This window comes from Lonchura striata, chromosome 1 (assembly GCF_050655825.1).
Source record: "Lonchura striata isolate lonStrDom1 chromosome 1, ASM5065582v1, whole genome shotgun sequence".
Lineage (NCBI taxonomy): Eukaryota > Metazoa > Chordata > Aves > Passeriformes > Estrildidae > Lonchura > Lonchura striata.
Genome location: NC_140703.1, coordinates 103,667,871 through 103,688,703, shown reverse-complemented (window position 1 = coordinate 103,688,703; position 20,833 = coordinate 103,667,871). Strand labels below are relative to the sequence as shown.

The window sequence follows — 20,833 nt, the reverse complement described above, 5'->3', positions numbered from 1 at the left end:
GCAGGCAGCAGGTTGATCTTTTCCCAGTATTTTTGGGCAAAATAATGTAATCTAATATCTTACCTGTCTAGTTTCTCCTCTCCTTTATTACACAAGCTTAGTTTTCAACACATAGCAGTTTCTAAACTTGAAATTGGACTCTTAGTTTCTGTTCATCCTCCTTTAGCATTTAAATTCAGCTCTTCTTGAACTACTTATGGCAGAATGAGGACTTATATCCTAACTGAAAGTTTGATTTCTAATTATTTGTGTACATGGAATTTCTTCTTAAAAAAATAAGATCTGCAAACTTCAATTTGAAATCAGAACTAGAAATAGATTTTGTCATATACTGGGGAAAGTTCCCACAAGCCACCTTTGATATGCATGGTTTGCAAGTTCATTTGCCTACACTTCACTGATGTGGTAGGCTTCAACTCCTTGCAGATCTGGAAGGACTGGGTTACATAGAGAGAGTTCTCTAACTATTACTGATAAAGCTTCTAGGGCCATTGTAGTTCATTTACCAAATATGCCAGGTAGTCGTGTTCAGTATACTTTTTGCAGTAAAATAAAGTGAGCTTTAAAATAAAAACAAAAATAAATTGACTTGGTATATTTATTTGTCCAGAGTGTTTGTGTTTGTTTTCACTTCATTTTCTCAAGAAGAAATTCAATGTTGAGTAAAGTATTATGGTATTTTAGAGTAATAATCTATTTTTTTTTACAGCAGCCTAGAGTGGGGATAAATGCAAAGGGCTATGTCAATATTTCTGAATTTAATAGTACCAAGGATCCCTTTGGCCTGAGGATAAGGATGCCTGGCTCTGTTTGAGCCACAGCTGAAGAAAAGTTCTAAAATCCTAAATTCCCCAAGGGAGAGCACTACAGAAGAGAAGTCAGCAAAGAGGCAGAAGCAACATACTAGGGAGAGGAGAGAGGCTAAAATATTGGCATCAGTGTTTGCTGCAGGCTACAGTGGTGAGGCTGCTGGGGCATTTGTTAGGTTTTGTTTATAAGATTTTAGTCTTATGCTGTAGACTAATATAGTCAAATCAGGCAACTCCGAGCTCTGGGAATGATTGGCATCTGACTCCATGGCTTTGGAATGCTGAATACTCACTTTGTTAAATCCGTATTATATTACATTACACTATATTATATCTATATTGTGTCATACTTACTTCTAACTAACTACTACTGAAAACTCGTGACTCAGTTGACAGTCCCAACACACACACACATACACGCACACGCACACTTACACACACACACACGTGGATCCAGTAGGTCAATAAATCAAAGTACCATCACCAGAATCCAATCAAGCAATTACCTTCAGGTAAATAATCTTCCAACACATTCCACATGTTCAAAACAACAACAGGAGCAGCATGCAGAGATAATTGTTTTCCCTCTCACAGCTTCTCTCTATTCAGAGGGCATGTGAATACCAGAGACTAGGACCAGGAATTGAAAAGATGTAAAAAGGTATTAAAGCTGGCATTGCTTACTGCAGAATGCATCCTGAGACACTCAATTTTCTCCAGGATTGGTAATTTCAGGTTGATGGGGTTGATCATGTCATGTTACTCTGGGCTGTAGCTATTAAAGATTATGGCCCTCATGAGCATCAAAGGTAACAGTAATGAAAAGTACCTCAAAAAAGTTTTAGAAAGGCACACAAAAAAAGAAGTCCTTGGACAATTTTGGTGACTGTAAGGTGCCAAACCTCCTGTGTGAATTTCGACTTAGTGGATACTTGGCATATGTGTCTTTCTTCTTTCCACAAATAGTGGATGAGAAAGAAGTGCAAGACTCCCCATGCTAAAAACAAATACCAGTGTTTGGGACTTGTCTTGTATTCCTTTGCTTTTTTCAGGAGCCAAAAAAGGCTTTCTCAAAAAGCTGTCAGCAGCAGCAAAGGCACCAGTGTAATTCATTTGGAGACTAAAGGGTACAGCATTGTTTTCTGTTATAGCAGACAATTTTCTTTGTCAGTTTCAAAGTTGCAAAAGGATTTTTACAGTTAAAAAATATTGTACTGCTGTTTCAGAATTTTTGAGTTGAGGATTTAATTACGTTTGGCATAAAGAATGAAAAGTAACACGGTAATGATGCACAGGAAGTAAGTTCTAGCAAGATGGGGTCTTCCATAGGATGTTGTCTTGTGGTCTTGTTCACATGAGAACGCTGTTTGACTCACAAATTCTGTTTAAACGGCAGATATTTTTTTAATACGCAGTAAGTTTGTCACCTACCTGCAAAACAGATGTAAAGCTCTGGGTGAAGTAATTTATTATACATTTTAATTTTTAAGGCTGTGAAAAAGAAGCTTGTGGAATAATGTATATGTTAAGTCTAGTCCACTTCTTTTAGAAAGTGATATATTCTTCTAAATGCATATAGTGTTCTTAAATTCTCACATGGTTCACTTTACATTAAGGATTTACTGTACCTTCCATAAGCAGTAATTTATAAAAGTTTTAGCTCTGCTAATGTACTGATACACAGAAAATGCTTTGAGCAGGTGTAGAAGACTGTATTAATGTTGTATAGCTAATAAGTCAGCTTTGAAGTAACAACTGGCTTGGGGAAATAAAAGGTTAAAAAAAATTATGAGATTCAGGTTTAAGGTGTATCTTACAGAGATTAACCTAAAAATTCTTGCTTTGCTTGATGCTGTTCACAGGTGACAACTTCAGAAACTTCAAACACAAGTGTGCTTTCTACGCTTTAGTGCTCATGTCTGATATGCTGAAAATCTAAATAAGATCTACAATATTTCCTGTGTATGGTACTGTGGGGTGGTGAAAATTGATCCTGCACTGTAGAATGTAGAAGAGGGTACTGAATGTAAGAGAGATGAAATAGAGGAGGAGAGGTAGAGGTTTTTGTAATGGGAAGAGCTCATCCAAAGCCATCACCTATCTCTGAAGCCTGTTTAATGTTAATCTCATTGAATTTGCAGATTATATCAAACTGGGGGAGCAACTGACATGCTTGAAGGCAGGGCTGCTCTTCAGAGGGCCCCAGACAGGAACATTATGAAATCCAGCAAGGACAAATACCAGTTCTTGCCCTGGGAAGGAGGAATGCTGGCAGATCTGCAGAGTGGGGCCTGATAAATTTGGGAGCAACTCTGCTGAAAAGGACCTGTGGGTCCCGGTGGGCAACAACATAAACATGTGCCAATCTTGTACCCTGGCACCAGCTCAGTGAACAGCATCCTGGGCTGCATTAATAGCCTGCAGATTGAGGGAAGTGGTAATCCTCCTTACCTGGCACTCATAAATCCACATCCAGAATAGAGCATACCATTTTGTGGATGGGATGAGAATTTTGCATAAAAATATTGATGAGCCAAAGCAAGATCTGTGCCTCTGGAAGCTGGAGCATATGCTCCCTAAGGAGATGCTAAGGGAAGTGTGGGCTTGTTCAGCTTGAAAGCAGGGTTTTGGGGGGACCTTTTGCTACATAAAAATTGTTATCCAGGAGATAGAGACACACCCTTCACAGTGTTGCCTGGTGGGCAGGGCAGGAGAGAGCAGATGGGATTTGAGAATAAAGTTCTAGGAAAGGTATAAGGAAGGTTTTTGTCACTATAAAGTCAGTCAAGCAGTGGACTTCTGCAGCCTCTGTCCTTTGAGGTTTGCAAAACCCAGCTGCCCAAACACCCATGAACAGCCTGGCCACCTCCACTCAGAGGTGACCCTGCCTTGAACTGAATTGGAGTAGGGACCTTCTGAGTTCTCTCTCAGCCTGAGTGGCTCTGTGACTCTAGGACAAAGCTTGGAGCCAAAACTGATTTTTTTCCTTATATTTTGGGACCTAGTTATAAGCAAATGGTTCAGCCTCTGTAGTATGTCAGTTACCTGTCTAGAAAGTGGAGATGATTCTGCTTGTTTGCTTCAGCGGCGTTTCAATATAAGATATATGAAAGGTGATGATATTTTGGATGCTTTGTCAAAGTGGGTTTGGATGGCAACAGAGTTAGGCTGTTAAAGTCTGCCTAAGAAGCTGATAGGGTACTGTGAATCTCTAGCAGTAACTATGAAGCTGTTTTCTGTGGATTTACTTTCCTGAAACCCCACCATATATATTTTCGATATATATTGTCGATCCCCTTAAAAGGTAGTGAGCAGCAAAATGTGTCAGTGTTAGCAACAGCTCTGAGAGCAGTCTCGCTATATGCTTCTGCCAATTATGGTAACATTTGTCATATTTTCCTAGTTAATAGTTTTTTTTCCTGCTATGGTGGTTGTTTCTGTGGTCTTCTCATTGGAGGGAAAGCAGACTTAGCTGCCTTTACATTAGGGACTCTGTACTGGTTCTGCCCTGTGTATCAAATGTACAGCTCCCTGCTTGGTAAACTGAAACATCTATTTTTTTTCCTCCTTACACTTTTTCAGGTTTGGTGATCTTTACTAAGAGATTTTTACACATAGATAAGGGGTTATTTGAAAAAGAAAAACAGTAGTGCCCATTGGAAAAGGTTACTGAAAATTGCTTTCTTTTTGTGGCATTTCAACTTTGTAAGAGTCTTTGAGGTAATATTAGAGCAGGCAGAGGTGTGTGCATAGAAGTTTTAAGAAATCTTGGGAGCTTGAGATGTAGAATATTCTGTAATACCTTTTTTTAAACTGGATCTTTTTTTCTTTTCCCTTTCTACCTGTCTTCTGCAGGAAATAAAGAAAGACATGAAGAAAGAAAATACTGCCAACAAACCACCAGAGAAGCCTATAAATGAAGTTTCCAATGGAAGCCCTTTACTGTTGTCTGAGACAATTATTAGAACCAACAAAAAAGGTATAGTATATGGACATTAAATGCATATTAAATTCAGGACCTCCAAAGAACAAAATGTAAACCTTCCTTGTTCCTAGAAATAAAGCTCGAATCTATTTAACTGAAAAGGTATAGCAGGAATAATAGAAAAAAAAAATAGAAAAAAAATCATTGTCATCTTGGACTGGCATAAATGGATGCATGTCTAATACTTCCACATTAATCTGCACAGACATCCCTTTCTTTTTAAGGAAATCCCTCCTCCATACATTTAATTAAGGAAAGTTATATGAGGAGATTGCTAAAGCTTATTAAAGTAAGGAAGTGGCAGCTTGCATATAGGAGGGTTTTGCACAGGGATGTCAGTCTACATTCACATATTCATGCTTTATCTGGGACAGAGAGCTCTAAAAAAGGGGGAAAAAAGAGTGGAAAACATACAACTTAATGCATTAGTTTCTTGGGAAGTCTCTTCCACTGTCTTTCATTTGAGGATGGAATTTGTGCTCTTCATGTCTGGCTTGACTCCCAACGCAGATTCCTATGTAGGGTTTTGGATGGCTAAAATGAAAGCCTCCAAATCTTCTGTGTCATTTCCCAGCTACCTGCCCTGCTTTCAGAACTATCAGAACAAAACAAAAAATTGGGAATATAAAAACTGAATTTTTCTTCAGGTTCTATTTATGCTTCTGTTTGTTTGTAGGAGGACAATAGGGTCTGTGCAAGAGATGTGCCGTAATTTTTTCTGCAAGATTCACTCAACAGTTTCTTGCTTACTGTCTTATACAGAATAATCTGCTGTCATTAATCATTGCTGTAATGTAATTTCCATTTTAGTGTGTCTTCTATACTTTTAGGATTGTTATGGACATTTCCTGTTATGTATTATCAGCTAGCATTTTATTTGAGCTGCAGTTTCAGTAGAGGTCTTATACTTAAGGTTTACAACTGCAAGTGAAGAAGAACTAATAATTTTTGCAAAATTTAATGCTTCCTTTAAAATGTGAAGCAGACTAATCTCTACCTCTTTTGCAAGGATTGATATCCTCTGAAAGAAAAGACTGGAAATAAATCTCAGAAAACTTTGTCTTTTGAGCTTGCAATTTTGTCTTGAATCTAGAAACACATCCAAAATTTCTGCTTTGGGTCATAAGTTTTTCAAGCAACAGCAGAATTAAATTACTAAGAATTATTATTTTTCATGGCTGCTATACAGAACCATATGAGTAGTTGGGAAATTATCTAGGGACCAAGTTTGTTCCATATTGCTTCAGCTGCTATTTGGAGACGGCTAATAGCTGTAGCAGATACAGAGATTTGTTTCAGTCACAAGGGGATGGCACTCCAAATGTGCTTCTTAGAGTACTTTCTCCTCCTTTTTCTTCCCTCTGGCTAGAAGCTTTAAAGGATTCAGGAGAGAAAGATTTTTCTGTCTCTAGCTGAAGAATACAAAACATCATATTTACTGAGATGAGAAAAACAAAGTCTGACATGAAGATCTGTAGGTTGAGGCAGGGGTAAGGTTTGGAAGTAGCAGAATTCGTATTAGGATGTTATTTCATTGGACTTAGTTGGTGGAGATTGCACTGCTCATGGCCACGTGTACATCATGTCAGGGTTGGTGCACTGTTCATGTTGGCTGCTTCTCCACAGCCATTTCTGTTGCTGCAGAAAAAGCAGGTGCAGGTGGCCATGATCTGGCAGCACAGAGAGGATGCACAGGGCACAACAAGGCAGGAGAGCTTCCCCTCATTTTTCCTGAGATCAGTTTGAGCATGGTGCACATGGTAGCCATGGTAACCTTTTTTAAGTGTGGAGAGTTGAGCAAATAGTTGCTGCTGTGTTCAGAAAGAGTTTTCTAAGATCTATGTGGTCAATCTCCTTATGGAAAGCGTTGCCATATTGTATTGAAGAGGGAGCCCTTAGTGCCAAAGGTGTTACTTTCTTCAAGTGTTGTTGTCCTGGGATTTTTATCAAATCTTAACTCAGTCTGTTTACTGATCACAGAATGTGACCTGAATGACATGAAAAAGGGGATGGGGACAGAGTGTTTGTGTTTGGTTCATTGGCTGGTTTGTTTTCTTGTGTTCTCTTTGTGGTTAGGAAGTGAGGAGGACACAGGGATGCATCTAAAGGTCTTTAGCCACTGTTCAGCAGTGAAAGTGGTAGGCAGTATTTGTTATTTGCTTGGGCAATGTAATCCTGCTGCTTGCAACTTCAGAGCAGATCCAGTGATGTGGGAGTGAAGCATTCTGTGTTGCTGCATTGCTTGTATTACTAAGATGATGATAATAAGTGCTATTCTACTGCTGTGGTGTTATTTTGTATAGTTTTACTACTTAACTTGGTTGGCCTAATTTAAGTGTTAGCACTTTAGCAGGCATTTACATTTTGAGGAGAAGAATCTTGGCCTCTTGGGCTTCTGGCTTGTAGAGAGTTTTTCCTTGAGAAATATTGACAAGTGTCCAACAGTGGTATTCAAGGAAAATAGCTAAGTTATTTGTAAGAAACATCTAAGTAACTAAGAGGAAAATAATGAATTTCTGAACTAAAAAGATATTTAGGATCCAACTTTATGTCCTGTTTTTTCATGGTATTTATTTCTAAGTACTGTATTGAAATTAGGGGTTCTAATAATAAAATCAGTGTAAATTGAAATAAGTGGCTGCATAATATTTATTTGCTGACTGGGGTTAAACCACGACAGTAATGTGTGTTGGATTACACATGTAGCATAGGAAAAAATTAAAGTTGGTGTAACTCCACCAGCAGTAGCCTACCTGGGTTATTGCTTCCATTACATAGTGAGGGTTACAACTGGTTCTAAGTCTCCATTTGTGAATCACTATGTTTTTGTTACAAAGGCCAAGAGGAGACGGAAAGATTTGATTTTTTCTGCTTTTCATGTGGGCAGTAAAACCGGAATATGTCTCATCCTTTAATGTTTCTTGTTGACCACAGATATTAGTGACACAATGGAAACAAACAGTAGTGACCACTGCTGTGGTGGACATAATTTAGGAAATGCTATGGAACTTTTGCTAAATCACTGTTGGCCAAATTACCACACTTATCTTCCTAGGTCAGGTATTTTAATATTTATTGCTTTTTCAGATAGGCAGGGCTTCATTTTTTCTGATTTATTGCAATGACATATCCAGATTAATGAGTAACTTCCATGTAATTCAGGTGGCTCTGCCTTAGGCTGCCTATTGGCAAAACCTGGTTTATACCTGCCTAATTAAGATGTTGAGATCTGCTCCAGCATGGTAGTGGTGTCAATTAACATCCAGGAAACGGAGCATTTTAATTTAGCACTGCAGTGGGTTCATTCTTCACTTGTGAAAGGCTCAGGAAAGGAGTTTGCTGGAGTGCAGGGATGAGGCTGGGGAAGCATGATGGCCTTGTGCTTTCCCTGGCTGTTCCCAGGGCTGCAGCAGCTCTGTGCTGGTTTGATGGGTGCTTCAGGTACTGCAGTGTCAGCCCAGTCTAGGGAAAAAGGCACTGAGGCACCTGTCTGAATCTGTGGGAATGCCAGATGTTGGTTGGCTTGCATATTCATTGCCAAAAACTGGGAGAGATTGTTCTTTTGCTTCTTCCTATAGTTCATAAGTCAAGAAAATCCTTTTCTCACCGTGAGTGGGTCTTTGAATATAACTTTTCCCTGCTTCAGATTTTTTTGTTGACATATAGAATTATTGTTCTAAAACTTTTACAAAGCTAATATTTAAAAAAATATATTAAAAAAATAGCTTTTTGCTATTTAGAATTGGTATTGTTGCACTTTGGTAATAGCAGCATGGGAAAGCCTTTTCTTCACTAGGAATATTTTCAGATTGTTTGAAAAAAGCAAAACTATTGCTATTGTTGCAATTATTTAATAACGTAAGAAAATTACAACCAGGTCTTGGAACAGAAAAACACTGAAAGATATATTTTTTTTTTCCTTAAATGCTTTTCCAACATGGTGAAATTCCATCTCTAAGTTAACTTTCAAAATCTAAACCAAAATCCAAAGTTTTGCAACTGCTTCAGATCTGTCATAAATACAGTATGATGTTCATTCAGGTATAAAGGTACATAGTGGAAACTTGATTTCAATAAGCTTTAAGTGTTAACTGGCCATAACTTATTTTAGATTAGTTTTGTTTTGATTTTTGAGTATCCTATTTTGAAGTATCTTATTCATTGTGCTGTTTTGTATGTCTGGGAACAAGAGCCCACTTACTTAGGTCAAGCTGCAAAACTGGAACTGATAGACTGTATTTTGTAAGTAAATGAACAACAATTGTTATATGAGTAAACATATTTGAGGCAAAGATATATTGCCTTGTCAGATATATTTGTTTTCTATAAACTGTAATTGCAGGCTGCATTGAGCCAGGAAATCTGGAACAGTTTATCACGTGCTACATGCTCTTAATCAAAGCCAAACACTGAAAGCAAGGAAAGTTTCTTCTAGTTCTCTTGAGAATTATTTAATTTACCTTCCAGCCTACATTTAAATAATAGAAAACATTTGCATGCAATGTTAAAAGGGAAATTTTGTGTAAATAAGTTTGATTATATAATAGGTTTAATTTAGGAATAAATAAGAAGTCTGTTATATGCAAAATTGAAATTTAAGTCAATTTTTGTAAATTAGATAAATGAGAAAAAGATTCTGTAAGAAAAACGCATCATCATTTTGTTTGATAGTTTTTTGATTATTTGGATATAAAAAGGTACCTCATTTATTAGAAACACAGGCTGTTGGCTTCTCAGCATATGAGTGAGTGTGTTGACTCAATCTTGTATTAACTAATCTATGTAAGCTATGATTCTGTAATATTTTTCAACAGAAAAGCAAACTTCAAAATCTTTTTAATAAAATATTTTATTACGAAGAAATGCAAGTGACTGCCTTCATTATGCTTGATGAGGTGTCTGACCCTCAGTATGGTCAGCTTTAGTTTTCCTTTCTAACACAGTAACTTTGAAGGCATTGATCTTTCTTTTGTTGAAATATTCTTCTGCTGTTTACACATTCAGGCCTTCCACACTCAGGCTTTGGTGTTCCCTTGCAAATACTGCCAGCTTCAGAGAAATTATTGCTAGCAGGGAAAAAAAATCCCTTTCATTTTTAAGATCAGCTAATTGGTGTATAATCAGTATACAGTTTGCACAAATATGCACAAGAACATACTGCTCAGCCTATTAAGGTTAAAATATGCATGCAACATATGACACCAACCCAAAACGAGACATAAAAAATTAATAGCACAGGAAACTTTAATGTGCAAAATATTTATTCTTTGAGTTTAAATACCATATCTGCATATGCATATGTAGTGTCTCAGATAATACACATTTCCTTTAAAAGTACTGTTTTTTGAAAATAAGGGTGAAAATTATCCCAGTATTTAGGTAAGCTACACTGCCCTGGAAGTCAATGCTTTTAGTTCACAGAGGCAGGAAAAGACATCAGTCTGAGCTGGACATGTGGTTGACACTGACATGTATTTTTTTGTGACTGGAAAAAACATCTCAGTGCTGACTTCTTAGCAAGAGTGGAATGGGTACTCAGTCATTCTTTTCAAGAACATCTTGTTTATGAGTTCAATTTAAATAATGACTTGAGATAAATAAAATCTGAATTTCTTTTCCTGTGTTGTGGTCATTTGCTACCCTGGTATTCAGTTAAGGTTCCATGATCTATCTAAGATAGATTTCTGAATTTCTATCTATCTAAGATTCCAGTATCTTGTTCCAGGAGATCATTTCTTTTCTTGTTATTTACTGTGCAGTGCTCTCCATTTTTTTTTTTTTATCCTAATTGCTTACCCTTTATTTCAATTACTCCTTTGTTGTAGTCTTCAAAATGCATGAATGCTGAGCCCTGACTTAATTTCAGCAATTTTGCATAGTTGGATCCATCCACTGGTGTGGCATTGCTAATATTGTGAGGTTCTGTGCAGGAACAGCCTATAGAAAGAAACAAGAAGTAGAAATCACTCTGGGTTCGAAGTGAAATTCCAGGTTAATTCTATCCTCTGTTTGCCTCAGTGGCTCTCTTGTGTTTCATATATTTAGCTTTGGGAATCCCATTTATGGACCATGCTGGGAAACACTAAACAGAAACAAAGCCAGTGCATCAAGGAGCTGTCTATAGATACACCTGTGTGCATATTATGTATGAAACATGGTAACAGGTAACTAAAAAAAAAAAAAAAGAGTAATGCAAGAGAAGATGCAATATTTGGGCAATTGCTAGCAGGATGTTTTCAGGTTTCTTGTAGACAGAGCTCACTTGTTTTAATAAAACATTTAGATGTGGATCTACATTTGGAAACTGGGAGGTTGGTATGGAAAAAACTGGGACAATGTTTTTAGAATTTAATTTTATCTTGTTGAATGCTGGACAGGACAGAGAAGAGGCAGAAAATGACCATTTCATATGAAGCCTAAAGATATGTGGGAGAGTAGTCATTGATGAGCATTCTCAGCAGCTTCCAGATGAAGCAGAGGGCAGTAGTTATGGAAACAGATGTGGGCATCATTTAGTTTTTTGTTTATTTTTTATTTAAGCTAGACCCAGAATTATATTTGTATCAATGGAAAAGCAGAGACAAATGAATTTTTAAGGAAGAGAGTGAGAGGGAACAAGTGAAGTGGTGGAATGGGGCTTTAGGGAGTGTTGAAAGAATAAGGAGAATAAAGTATTTTTGCAAGTAATTTGTTTATGCACATACCAAAAAATGCTGCAAAAATGCCGTTGAGGAACAGTTTAGAGAGTAGCAGCTTCTTTTTCATGAACACTGAAAAATTTTTGTCTAATCAGTTAAAGGATTTTTTTCATTTCTAAAAGCTTTGCAATACATTTTACATGCCTGAACTATAAAATTGTCAGGTATATAATTTATCATTTGTACAAGCCATTTGCAAGCTCACTTTTATCACAATATGTGAAAACTGCCCACAAGGTACTAGTCAAGAGCAAACATGTTGTCAAACTCAGATGCAAAATGTTTTTTCTATTCAAATTTATATTGAAATCTCCTTTAAAGAATGCAAAAACCAATAAAATATGCTGGTTGGTGAAGTAACAACAGCAATGAAACCTCCTCTTGTCTCAAAACTACCTTTGTCCATCACAGAAGTGGCTGTTGGTTTTTCCACAAGGCTCTGCAGAGAAGTGTCTCCCTGCAGCCAGCAGTTGTGTCCCTCTCAGTGCTGCTGGATAAGTCACTTGGCACCCAGCAGGGCCTTGCTGCCTTTGAGGTCTGTCCCTGACCTTTTGCCTCTGGACTGAGCTGGCTGTGTCTGTCTCCATTAGCCTTTCATCTGGGTGGTGTGGGATTTTTGAGAAAAACATGGCTAACTTGATTTTCTGAAAATTAGCAGATCAACCTTTCTCCCCTGTCCCTTCTTGCCTGTAATTAAAGAATAACAGAAGATGAGCAGGGTGTTCACCAGATGCTGAGCCTTGGAGCAAGACTTTGGGATCTCTGTGTATTTCCAGTGCCAAGACACATCCAGCAGCTGTGATAGGAGGGAGCTGGGCTTCTTATTCTGTGGTAGATACAATGAAAGCAGAGGAGAAATTCAATGATACTGTTATGGAATACAGAGCACAACTATCTGGACTGAATTTTGGCGTCAAGAGAATATACTTTGACTGTGCAAGTTAATATATTTTCCATGAGCTCTGAAACTTTGCAGGTATACTTTAAAGTGTGTCAGTAACACTTTTTTTTGTTGTTCCTTCAGTTACCTTGATGAATTTGTAACTGCTAAGTTAAATATGCCCAGGTAAATGTTCAAGCACACTGACAGGCAGATCTTAAATTCAGAGCTCCTTTACCTTTGCATGATGGGGTGGTAGCTGGGATGGTGCTGTGTTGATTTTGAGGAGACAGAGAATGAGCTTTTCCTGTGGGCTGGAGCTGGGGCTGTGCAGCTGTTTTCATCATTTCCTCATGGCTTGTAGATAAGAGTAAGCTTTGCTATGTAAGTTACAGCACTAATCACCATCCTGAGGTAGCTGAAGGTTTCTGACTCCTGGACAACCATAAAATCCTTTGAATTATTTCTGGGGTTGTAGGTGGGAAGCAGGGCCTGTCAACAGCTTCCTTGAATCTCATTCAAATTGCAGTATTATGCAACATGAATTGAAGGCCTAAATAATTGGCTAAATGATTGATACTAGAGTTTCTTTTTTAGCCCATTAAGCCCCAACCCATATAAAAGATTTTTGGATGTAGGTGAAAATTTAATCTAAATATAATGCCTTTGTATTTGTACTTTTTAAAAAAAAGCTCCATACTGGTGCTGTCTGCACTGGGATCAAGTGACTTATTCTGCTGCTGTTGAGTCACTCCAGTGTAGGAAACCTATTGACTTCTGTCTGCTTGAACCAGCAGGAAACTACAATTATTATTCAAGACCTTCCTCATCTAATGGAATGTTGTTTTTAAACCCAAGTTGGAACAAACTTCTGCAGAAAGTGGGTAGAATGTACATAAGAAAAAGGAACTGTGGCTGCTGGTAGGAAGGAGCATCACTGTTTGGAGAGCTGAGCAGAGTTCTGCTCAGAAGTATGCTGTCCTAGGAACCTCTGAGCCAGCTTCTTGTGAGGGTTTGGATGGCAGTATGTGTCTGGGGATGGGCTTTAACTCTGAATACATTTTGCAGAGGTATTTTTCACCTCAGCTTTTGCCCTCTCCTTTTCCCACACACATACATGCAATCTCTAGAGTGGTTTAAGCAAAGCTTTGCTGTTCTTTACAAGTGGCAACAAACTTACAAAAGCTATGCCCATAAGGCACATTGTTTGGGCTCTTTTATGATGTATGATAGATTCTATGAAACATTTTACTTTCAGGAATTGATACATGCTTTAAAACCAGTCTTCTGATAAAGCACCATGCCTGGAATAAACTTGTCACTCCATTCATTTTAATTATTTTTCACACACTGTGTGAAATACTTTGGTTCATTGGGTTAAAGCCCCTGAAATTAGGGAAATTCGCCTTGCTATAACTAGATTTAAAAAACACATGGAGGTATCAGACAATGTTGACAATGCATGACCTGGATTATCCTGAGTAAGATGGCATTTTTAGCTATTTAGGCATTCAGTTTTCAAATTCCTGTATTATGTAGGTGCGGTAACTTGAATAACAAGATAGTTTGCCTGCAAAGGTATATTTCTAGTTTCCACTGGTATGAAGTTTCCCAAATTTTATTCATTGAGTACTTAATTTATCTTATTTCAGAATTTTCTTCTTTACAGTCTACCCTACAATTATCAAGGTGCACACAGCATGGGACCTTGTGCTGTTATTAGTCATGTGTTGTGATGTATAGTACCATTTACCCTGTTTTTTTATGGTTATGTCACTATTTTCTAATGTTATTTCACAGTTAAGATGCACCAGTCATTTGCATTAGTTCCTATTCTATATCTTTCTGCATTCCCTTTTCAAATATAAATACATGTTTGTGCCTGTTCCTTTCTTGCAGTTAATTTGTCAAATGATCCTCTATAAAAATTCAAAGCATGTTGCTGATGATGGTTAGTTTCTAAGCTCATTGGTAGAGGGGTTGTGCTTGACAAGGGAGTGAAATGTGGAAGTGCTGACAAGTGGCTGATGGCTGATTCTTGGCCCCAAGCAGAGGATTGCAATATGAAAGATGATTATTATTATTATTATCTGTCACACAGCAAGAGCCTTTATTTCCTAACTTCGGCGCCGACTTTATTTAGAAACAGAAGTGGAGACTGGGCAGAGTTCCTCGTGGTGAGAAGCAGCTCCCTGCAGATGCCCAAATTAGCTGGGAATGATTGTTGAAGTCAGCAGAAGTGTTATGCTACTGGCATGGTCCTCTGTGCTGCATTGCTCTGGTGAAGGCCCTCATGACTTCAGCTGTTACTGCAGCATCTTCTGTGGCTGTGTGTTTGTGAATCTGCCACTCTGTTCCACAGACTTCCAGAGAGCACTGGCACCACTGTGACAGCCCAGAATATATCTGCTTTCCCCCAAGAAATGCTTGGCTGCTTCAGAATCTGTTTCTGATATTGTTTTGTCTAGGGACCAGATTTTACCAGGGAGTGCTCAGCTTAGCACTGAAAATATGCTACTATGGCAATTCACAGATTAATACCACACTATTTTGACTTTCCATGAACTCTATTCATCATAATACTGTTGCTTAGAACACAATTTGTTAATATCTTTTTTTGTTATAGTATGGTAATATTTTTATTAGTGATGTGTCCAAGCCTGATGCCATTGTTAAGATCTCTTTGAGGATTTCAGGCATTTACTTTGTATTTCCAAGCCGGTTGTCCTGTTCTAAACTAACATGTTTCATTACTATACATTTAGTACCAGATGTACTTTGTGCTGGCTTCTGTTAGACTCCTGTTAGATTCCAGATGTCCCTGATCTATAGAGTCTGGCATCTAACTCTGCAAAAGCTGCAAGATGCAGTGTCAGCCATTTTTGCTTCATTTTGCAACTGCAGTCATAAGACTCAGTGTTTTTTAGACCTAGGAATTCTAGACCTAGGAATTGTTAGACTACTGACTCAGCATAGTGTTATCCTAAAGGTCACAGTTACTTCTGGGAATTCATAAGAGGTCAGGAAGTCTCCAGGAAATTATTTTAATAAAAAAGGTCCAGTGACCTTAGAAAAACGAAAATATTCAGTCACATGTGTGGCAGTTACGGAGCAAATAGAGTAGTGGAAAACAAAAGTAACAAATGTAAACATTAGGCTGAGGCTGTAGTTTCATGAAGATATTAAGCTTGCATTACCACCAAAAAAAGATCCATTTTCCCCTTTTTTATTCTTCCTATGTTTTGGTACAAATATTTGGCTACACTGTGGGCCAGATGAGGAAAATTATCAAGGTTAGCATTAAACTAGCAAGAGAAAAGCTTGTTTTTAATAGCAGGTCTGTTCCTTTCCTACCTCCTCATACTGCTTCACAAGCACTTGATCTGACTGGGTGGAAAGGAGTGGTGCAGGACCTGCAGGAACAGAGTATTGCCTTTTATTTGGTTACAGGTGAAAATAGTTCCAAAAGTTCTATGAGAAAGTGATGGTTTGTCAAACTTTTTTGAAAGCTGGTTCATAGTCGTTCAATTAAATGAACCACAAAAGAAAATTACTCTCTTGTTAGTTTCTATTGTGAATATTGCTCTTCACTTTTCTCTTGTGCTGGGAAGGTTCAAGCATTGGTCATTGTCCAGAAAAAAGCATCACTGCAGTTGCATACAGAATTCTTATGCAGATACCTTTTTGCCTGCTAATTCTACGTCTTTTAATCACAGTTTTGGAGATGGATTTTGTTGCTGACACAGCTGACTTGAGCCAGAGACCTATTTATTCACAGCTTTTGAGTTTGAGGAAGTAAGTTCTCATTCATGTAGCAGAAGTAATGGAAAAGACAAGAGGAACTCAACAGTTATTTTTAGGAAAAGATAATGTTTATCCCAGCAAAACTAAAAATGTTGTTGAGACATTACACACTTGAAACCTAGACAGTTGTGGTTTTGTTCTTCCATAATTATTTTAATGTGAAGGAATTTCTCTTAATGCGTACTCTACAGCCCTGTCAGCTTCAGTAGTCCTCAGCATACATTTTTATATCTATGAAAATTGGTATTTTCTTATGTGGTGTATCAAAAAAACACTAAAAAGCTGGAAATCAATAATGCCAGAAAAATAGAAAACCTGATAACCTTTGTACTTTCAAATGCACAAAGAACATTTTGCGCACTTTCACAAATAAAAGTAATATTATTGATCAAATGCATCGGCATAAGAGCTGATAGTAGTTTTGTAGCAGACTGTATGATTCAGAAGGAAAAAGTAGTTGAAGGGTGTACATATGCCATTACAAAGGCTACTAAATTGGTAAGGTATGAAACCAGCCTGCCTGCCTTGCCTGGCGTCTGGAAAGTGTGGAAATCTCCTGTCTAAGGAAAACAGAACAAAAAATGAAAGGGACAGTAAACTGGAAGGAATTGCTCCGTTCAACATGGAGAGCTCCAGCACTTCGGTTAACATGATGCTAGGGAATCTTAGGCAGAGTTCTGGTGCAAGTTTTGGGTGGTGTCAAGTGCTTTGACCTGGGGAGAGAAGTAGTTTGTGTAATGCTGCTGTGGAGGGTGAAAAGACAAAGATTAAGGAAAGTTTTGGTGGCAGGGTCAGTAGGGGATCTTGCGTGCAGTTGCATTCTTGCATAGAATTAGCAGAGCTGTGCAGCCGGGTTCCAGGAGTTCGTTCATTTGGCAGGAAGTTTCATCCTCGCACAGATCGGAGCTGACATGAAGTCATCCCTACTCACAGCGCGTTGGCAGAAGTGGAAATGGTTGTGGCCCTAGAGGCAGAGCCAAGGGGTATTGAGGTGAAGAGTCAAGCAAGTATGACATCCCCAGATGTGTCGTGGAGTGGGCAAATCTGGGTTAGCTACTGGATGAGGGATTTGCAGCAAGCAAAGCAGCAGAGGTTTTTGACAAGAAGTTCTGTTTAGTTTAGGAGTTGGCATTTGGTACAGTGAATTAAGACAAGGTTACTTCTGTACAGAAGCCTTTCAGTGTCTAATTTAAAATCCATGAAAACTAGTAAAAAGCTGAAAATACAGGGTAAATAAACATTACTAGAAAGGTAGTTGGCAATAGATCCCTTGAATAGGAGACAGAATGTTTAGTTTGTTCATTACTTGCAATTTTGAGAATTATGGAAATTAAAGGGTTGACAAGCTTTTATTATAAAGACTGCAAACCCAACCAGCACATGTTCTGCAGTCAGGTTGTAGGAAGTTCTCTGCCAAAAACTGGGGAAACAAGTGTGAATTGACTATTTCCAGAAGCGGGCAATGGTTAAAATCCAGCACATGCGTTTGTTTGAACTATACCTTTGCTTTGTTTTGGGGCTTTCCCACCATTTGTGTTGTGAAATTTAATGTTTGATGCAAGGGTGACACACTGCTCAAGTGGTTATTTGAAGTTAAATGTTTAGAAACATAATGCAAGCTACATTATCTTTGGGGCCAAAAAAATTTAGTGTGGAACTGGACCACTTTCTGACAGTCTGCAGTGCAAAAGAGAAAGATCTTCTGTAGCTATTTCATTATGTAAGGTATTAAAGGTTTTATTAGATTTTCAGCTTTTCAGTGTAAGCACTGGACCTAACACTGAGAAACTACTACTACACTGAAGGGTATTGTTTTTGATAAGCAGACAACTGATTAGTATACAATATAGAAAACTATGAGGATTTTATTTTCTTCCTTACTCTTCTTGTTTTTCAAATCCAAAAATGTAGTGTGGGAGACAGAACTGCTTTTGAAATAAAAAGTTAATTATGTCCTTGAAGAGGAAAAGACAAATTTGTCTTCATAAATGCCATATATCTTAATGAAAACTTAATTTTTAAGGTCCTGTAGGAAACCTATTATAAACCTCATTTCACGATATGAAGGCTCTGATGTTGTTTTCTGAATACACAAATAGTGGTTTGCATATGAGAGAACATTCCTTGAAATCATAATAGCAAAGACACTGCTGTCCCATGACATTCTGGAGGCCTTTGCTACTAGGAATTTTATTCTAATTTCCTAATAGAACAAATACTTTTTTAAGAGCATCTGTTTATTTGCCCTATTCCCCTTGATTTTTTTGAACCCTCTGCATGACACCAGCTAGAGTTGGCAAAAGAGTAGAGGAACATAATTATTCCATACTTATAGGAACACAATAGTTTTTTTTAAATGGAAAGTGGAATAGGGGAATTAGTGCTTCTAACTGAATGAAAACCTCAGTTCTGAGAGGCAACAGGCAGTGGCCAAGGCACACAGGTGTGCTGGCCAGTCAGTTCCTGTGCTGCTCTGAAGCAGTCCCAGCATCTACTGTCATTTTCCCAGCTGTGCAGATGTAGGATACAAGTGGAAGCTGGGGCAAAATGTGGTGGGAGCAGGTTGAAGTGATTAGAAGACACTGGGTGCAAATCCATGGTTCTCTAAGCTTCATTAATTCTGCTGCTCATGAAAGAATTATTGGGTGCCTTTGGATGTCATGTTCTTTGTACAAAGATAAAATCATTTAGTAATATAGAGGTGTACATGGAAGTTTCACATTTCTAGGCAAACAATTCTTTTTTTCACTCACCTTATATCATCTTTGTCAAAATAAAATGAAGGCAAAAGAGAGGAAGTTTATCTTCCTGATTTCTCTTTGAAGATTAAAAGAAAACATTTCATCTGGAGTATTTCTATTACTATGATGAAGGTTTCATTTCATTTGTATTTCAGCTACCTTAGTGGAAGTCTTACCAGTTAAGAAGAAAGAGACGAATGAAAAGTGCTAAAGAAAGGCTGTCTGCAGCTCCATCGTGAAATGACAATCCTCATAGTTACAGTTCTTGTATTTGCTTTCTTATCCCACATGGCATTTGCTGCAGATAAGATCATAAAGGAGTTTGGCTCAGCCTGGCAAGCTGAAAGATGGGTTACACTAACACGTGGTTTGTAAACAAGGAAAGGCATCAAATACATGAAATTGGATTTCTGTGGGTTTGCTGACAGCTCATACCTGGTTGCAGTAATAAACTCTGCTCTTGGTATCTTTACCTGTCAAAGGCTGACTCAGAGGAAGGAGAATGCCTTCAAGAAGCTTGGGAAGCTTGGTTGGATTGTAACAATCAAGCTGTAGACAAGGAAGATTAATGACAGAGAAATAATACAGAGTCATGGGGCTTAAGAATTTTAAAGAACAGCCTTAAAATAAGGTGACAGCATAGCCCTGGTTGGAAGGCACCTCTGGAAAAGGTCTGGGTCAGCCCTCTGCTCAAGCAGACACAGCTAGAGCCAGTTGCCCAGGATCACATTCAGTTGGGTTTTAAGTATCTCCAAGAACAGAGATTCCACAAACTCTCTGGGCAACCTGTGGCAGTGTTTGATCATCCACACAGTAAGAAAACCTAAACACAAACAACAACAACAACAAAAATTAAGAAAAATGTTAGCTATATTTCATTAACCAGAGATCCTGGTCGAGTCCTAGTCCATCAAAATCACTACTTTCCTACTTCTCTGGCTGCTGACCAAATAGAAATACTGCACGTACAGCAGCTGTACACACCAAATATAAATCTGCTGTATATACAGGAGCTTGAATGCTCGGGGCACAAGTTGTAAGTTATTGCATATTGAAGCCATGCTGTGTCCCAGGCTAGTATCTTGAAATGTAAACTTACTGCTCTATATTTACTAAAAATATCATTGTGCCTGGAAAAAAAAAGGACAGGATAAGAGGCTATCAGGAAAGGCTGAGGGGAATGTGTTGTGGATGGGGTGACAGCACAGGTGAAACAGGAGAAAATGTTGCCCATAGAGTCCATTAGCCCGTGCCAGAAGACTTGAGGGTCCAAGCCATGTTGCTATATTGCAATGTTGAGCACTGCTGCAGTGCCTTCCTCTCTTGCCAGTGCTCTCCTGTTAGAGGAGCATCTCAAGCTCAGATGGCTCAGGTAACTGTCCTGGGCTGGCCTCAGAAATGCATTGCATCCTTTAGCTGGTAACTTCATACTTTAACGGGTAACTTCAAACTTACAGAACTTTATATGTATTTCTTTTAACACCACACAACTCCATGCTGGACAGAACTGAAACAATTTAATTTTCAGTTGCCTGTGTTGAAAAGTTTACTTGGGTGATTGTGCTATCAGTCCGTTATTTCTCATTTCATAGCACAGTAGTAATTTAGAACAGAGAGTACATATATGTAGACAATAAAGTGATGAGAAATCTGAATATGTGCAGGGTAACTAAGAGGTAAATACAGCTCTGGAAATAAGGGCAGGTGGCATGAGTAGAAGAAAAAAAGCTAACCTAGGCAAAATTAGAATATAACAGTGATGCCTTTTATAAAGAAGCTGTTCCTGTATCATTTGAAACCAGCAGAGAATCAGTCAGAGGAGAGAAGGCAGATGATAAATGATTCATTTTCTTGCCTCCTCCTTGAGATTCCTTTCTTTGCCTTTTCAGTTAACAGATGTCTTAAAGATTATGAAT

General features: G+C 38.1%; 1 protein-coding gene across 13 annotated transcripts in view; it reads left to right on the top strand.

The window, feature by feature from the left end:
* The window catches only part of SH3KBP1 (SH3 domain containing kinase binding protein 1), a 209,163-nt gene that overhangs the window by 72,280 nt on the left and 116,050 nt on the right, over nucleotides 1-20,833 (top strand). For all 13 annotated transcript variants that reach the window (XR_014949879.1, XM_085559285.1, XM_085559354.1 and 10 more), the window contains one exon: nucleotides 4,665-4,788. Coding sequence is in view for 12 of the 13 variants with exons in the window: in XM_085559285.1 (XP_085415411.1) it covers nucleotides 4,665-4,788 (124 nt within the window). In the remaining variant the exon portion in view is untranslated. The remainder of the gene's footprint in view (nucleotides 1-4,664; nucleotides 4,789-20,833) is intronic.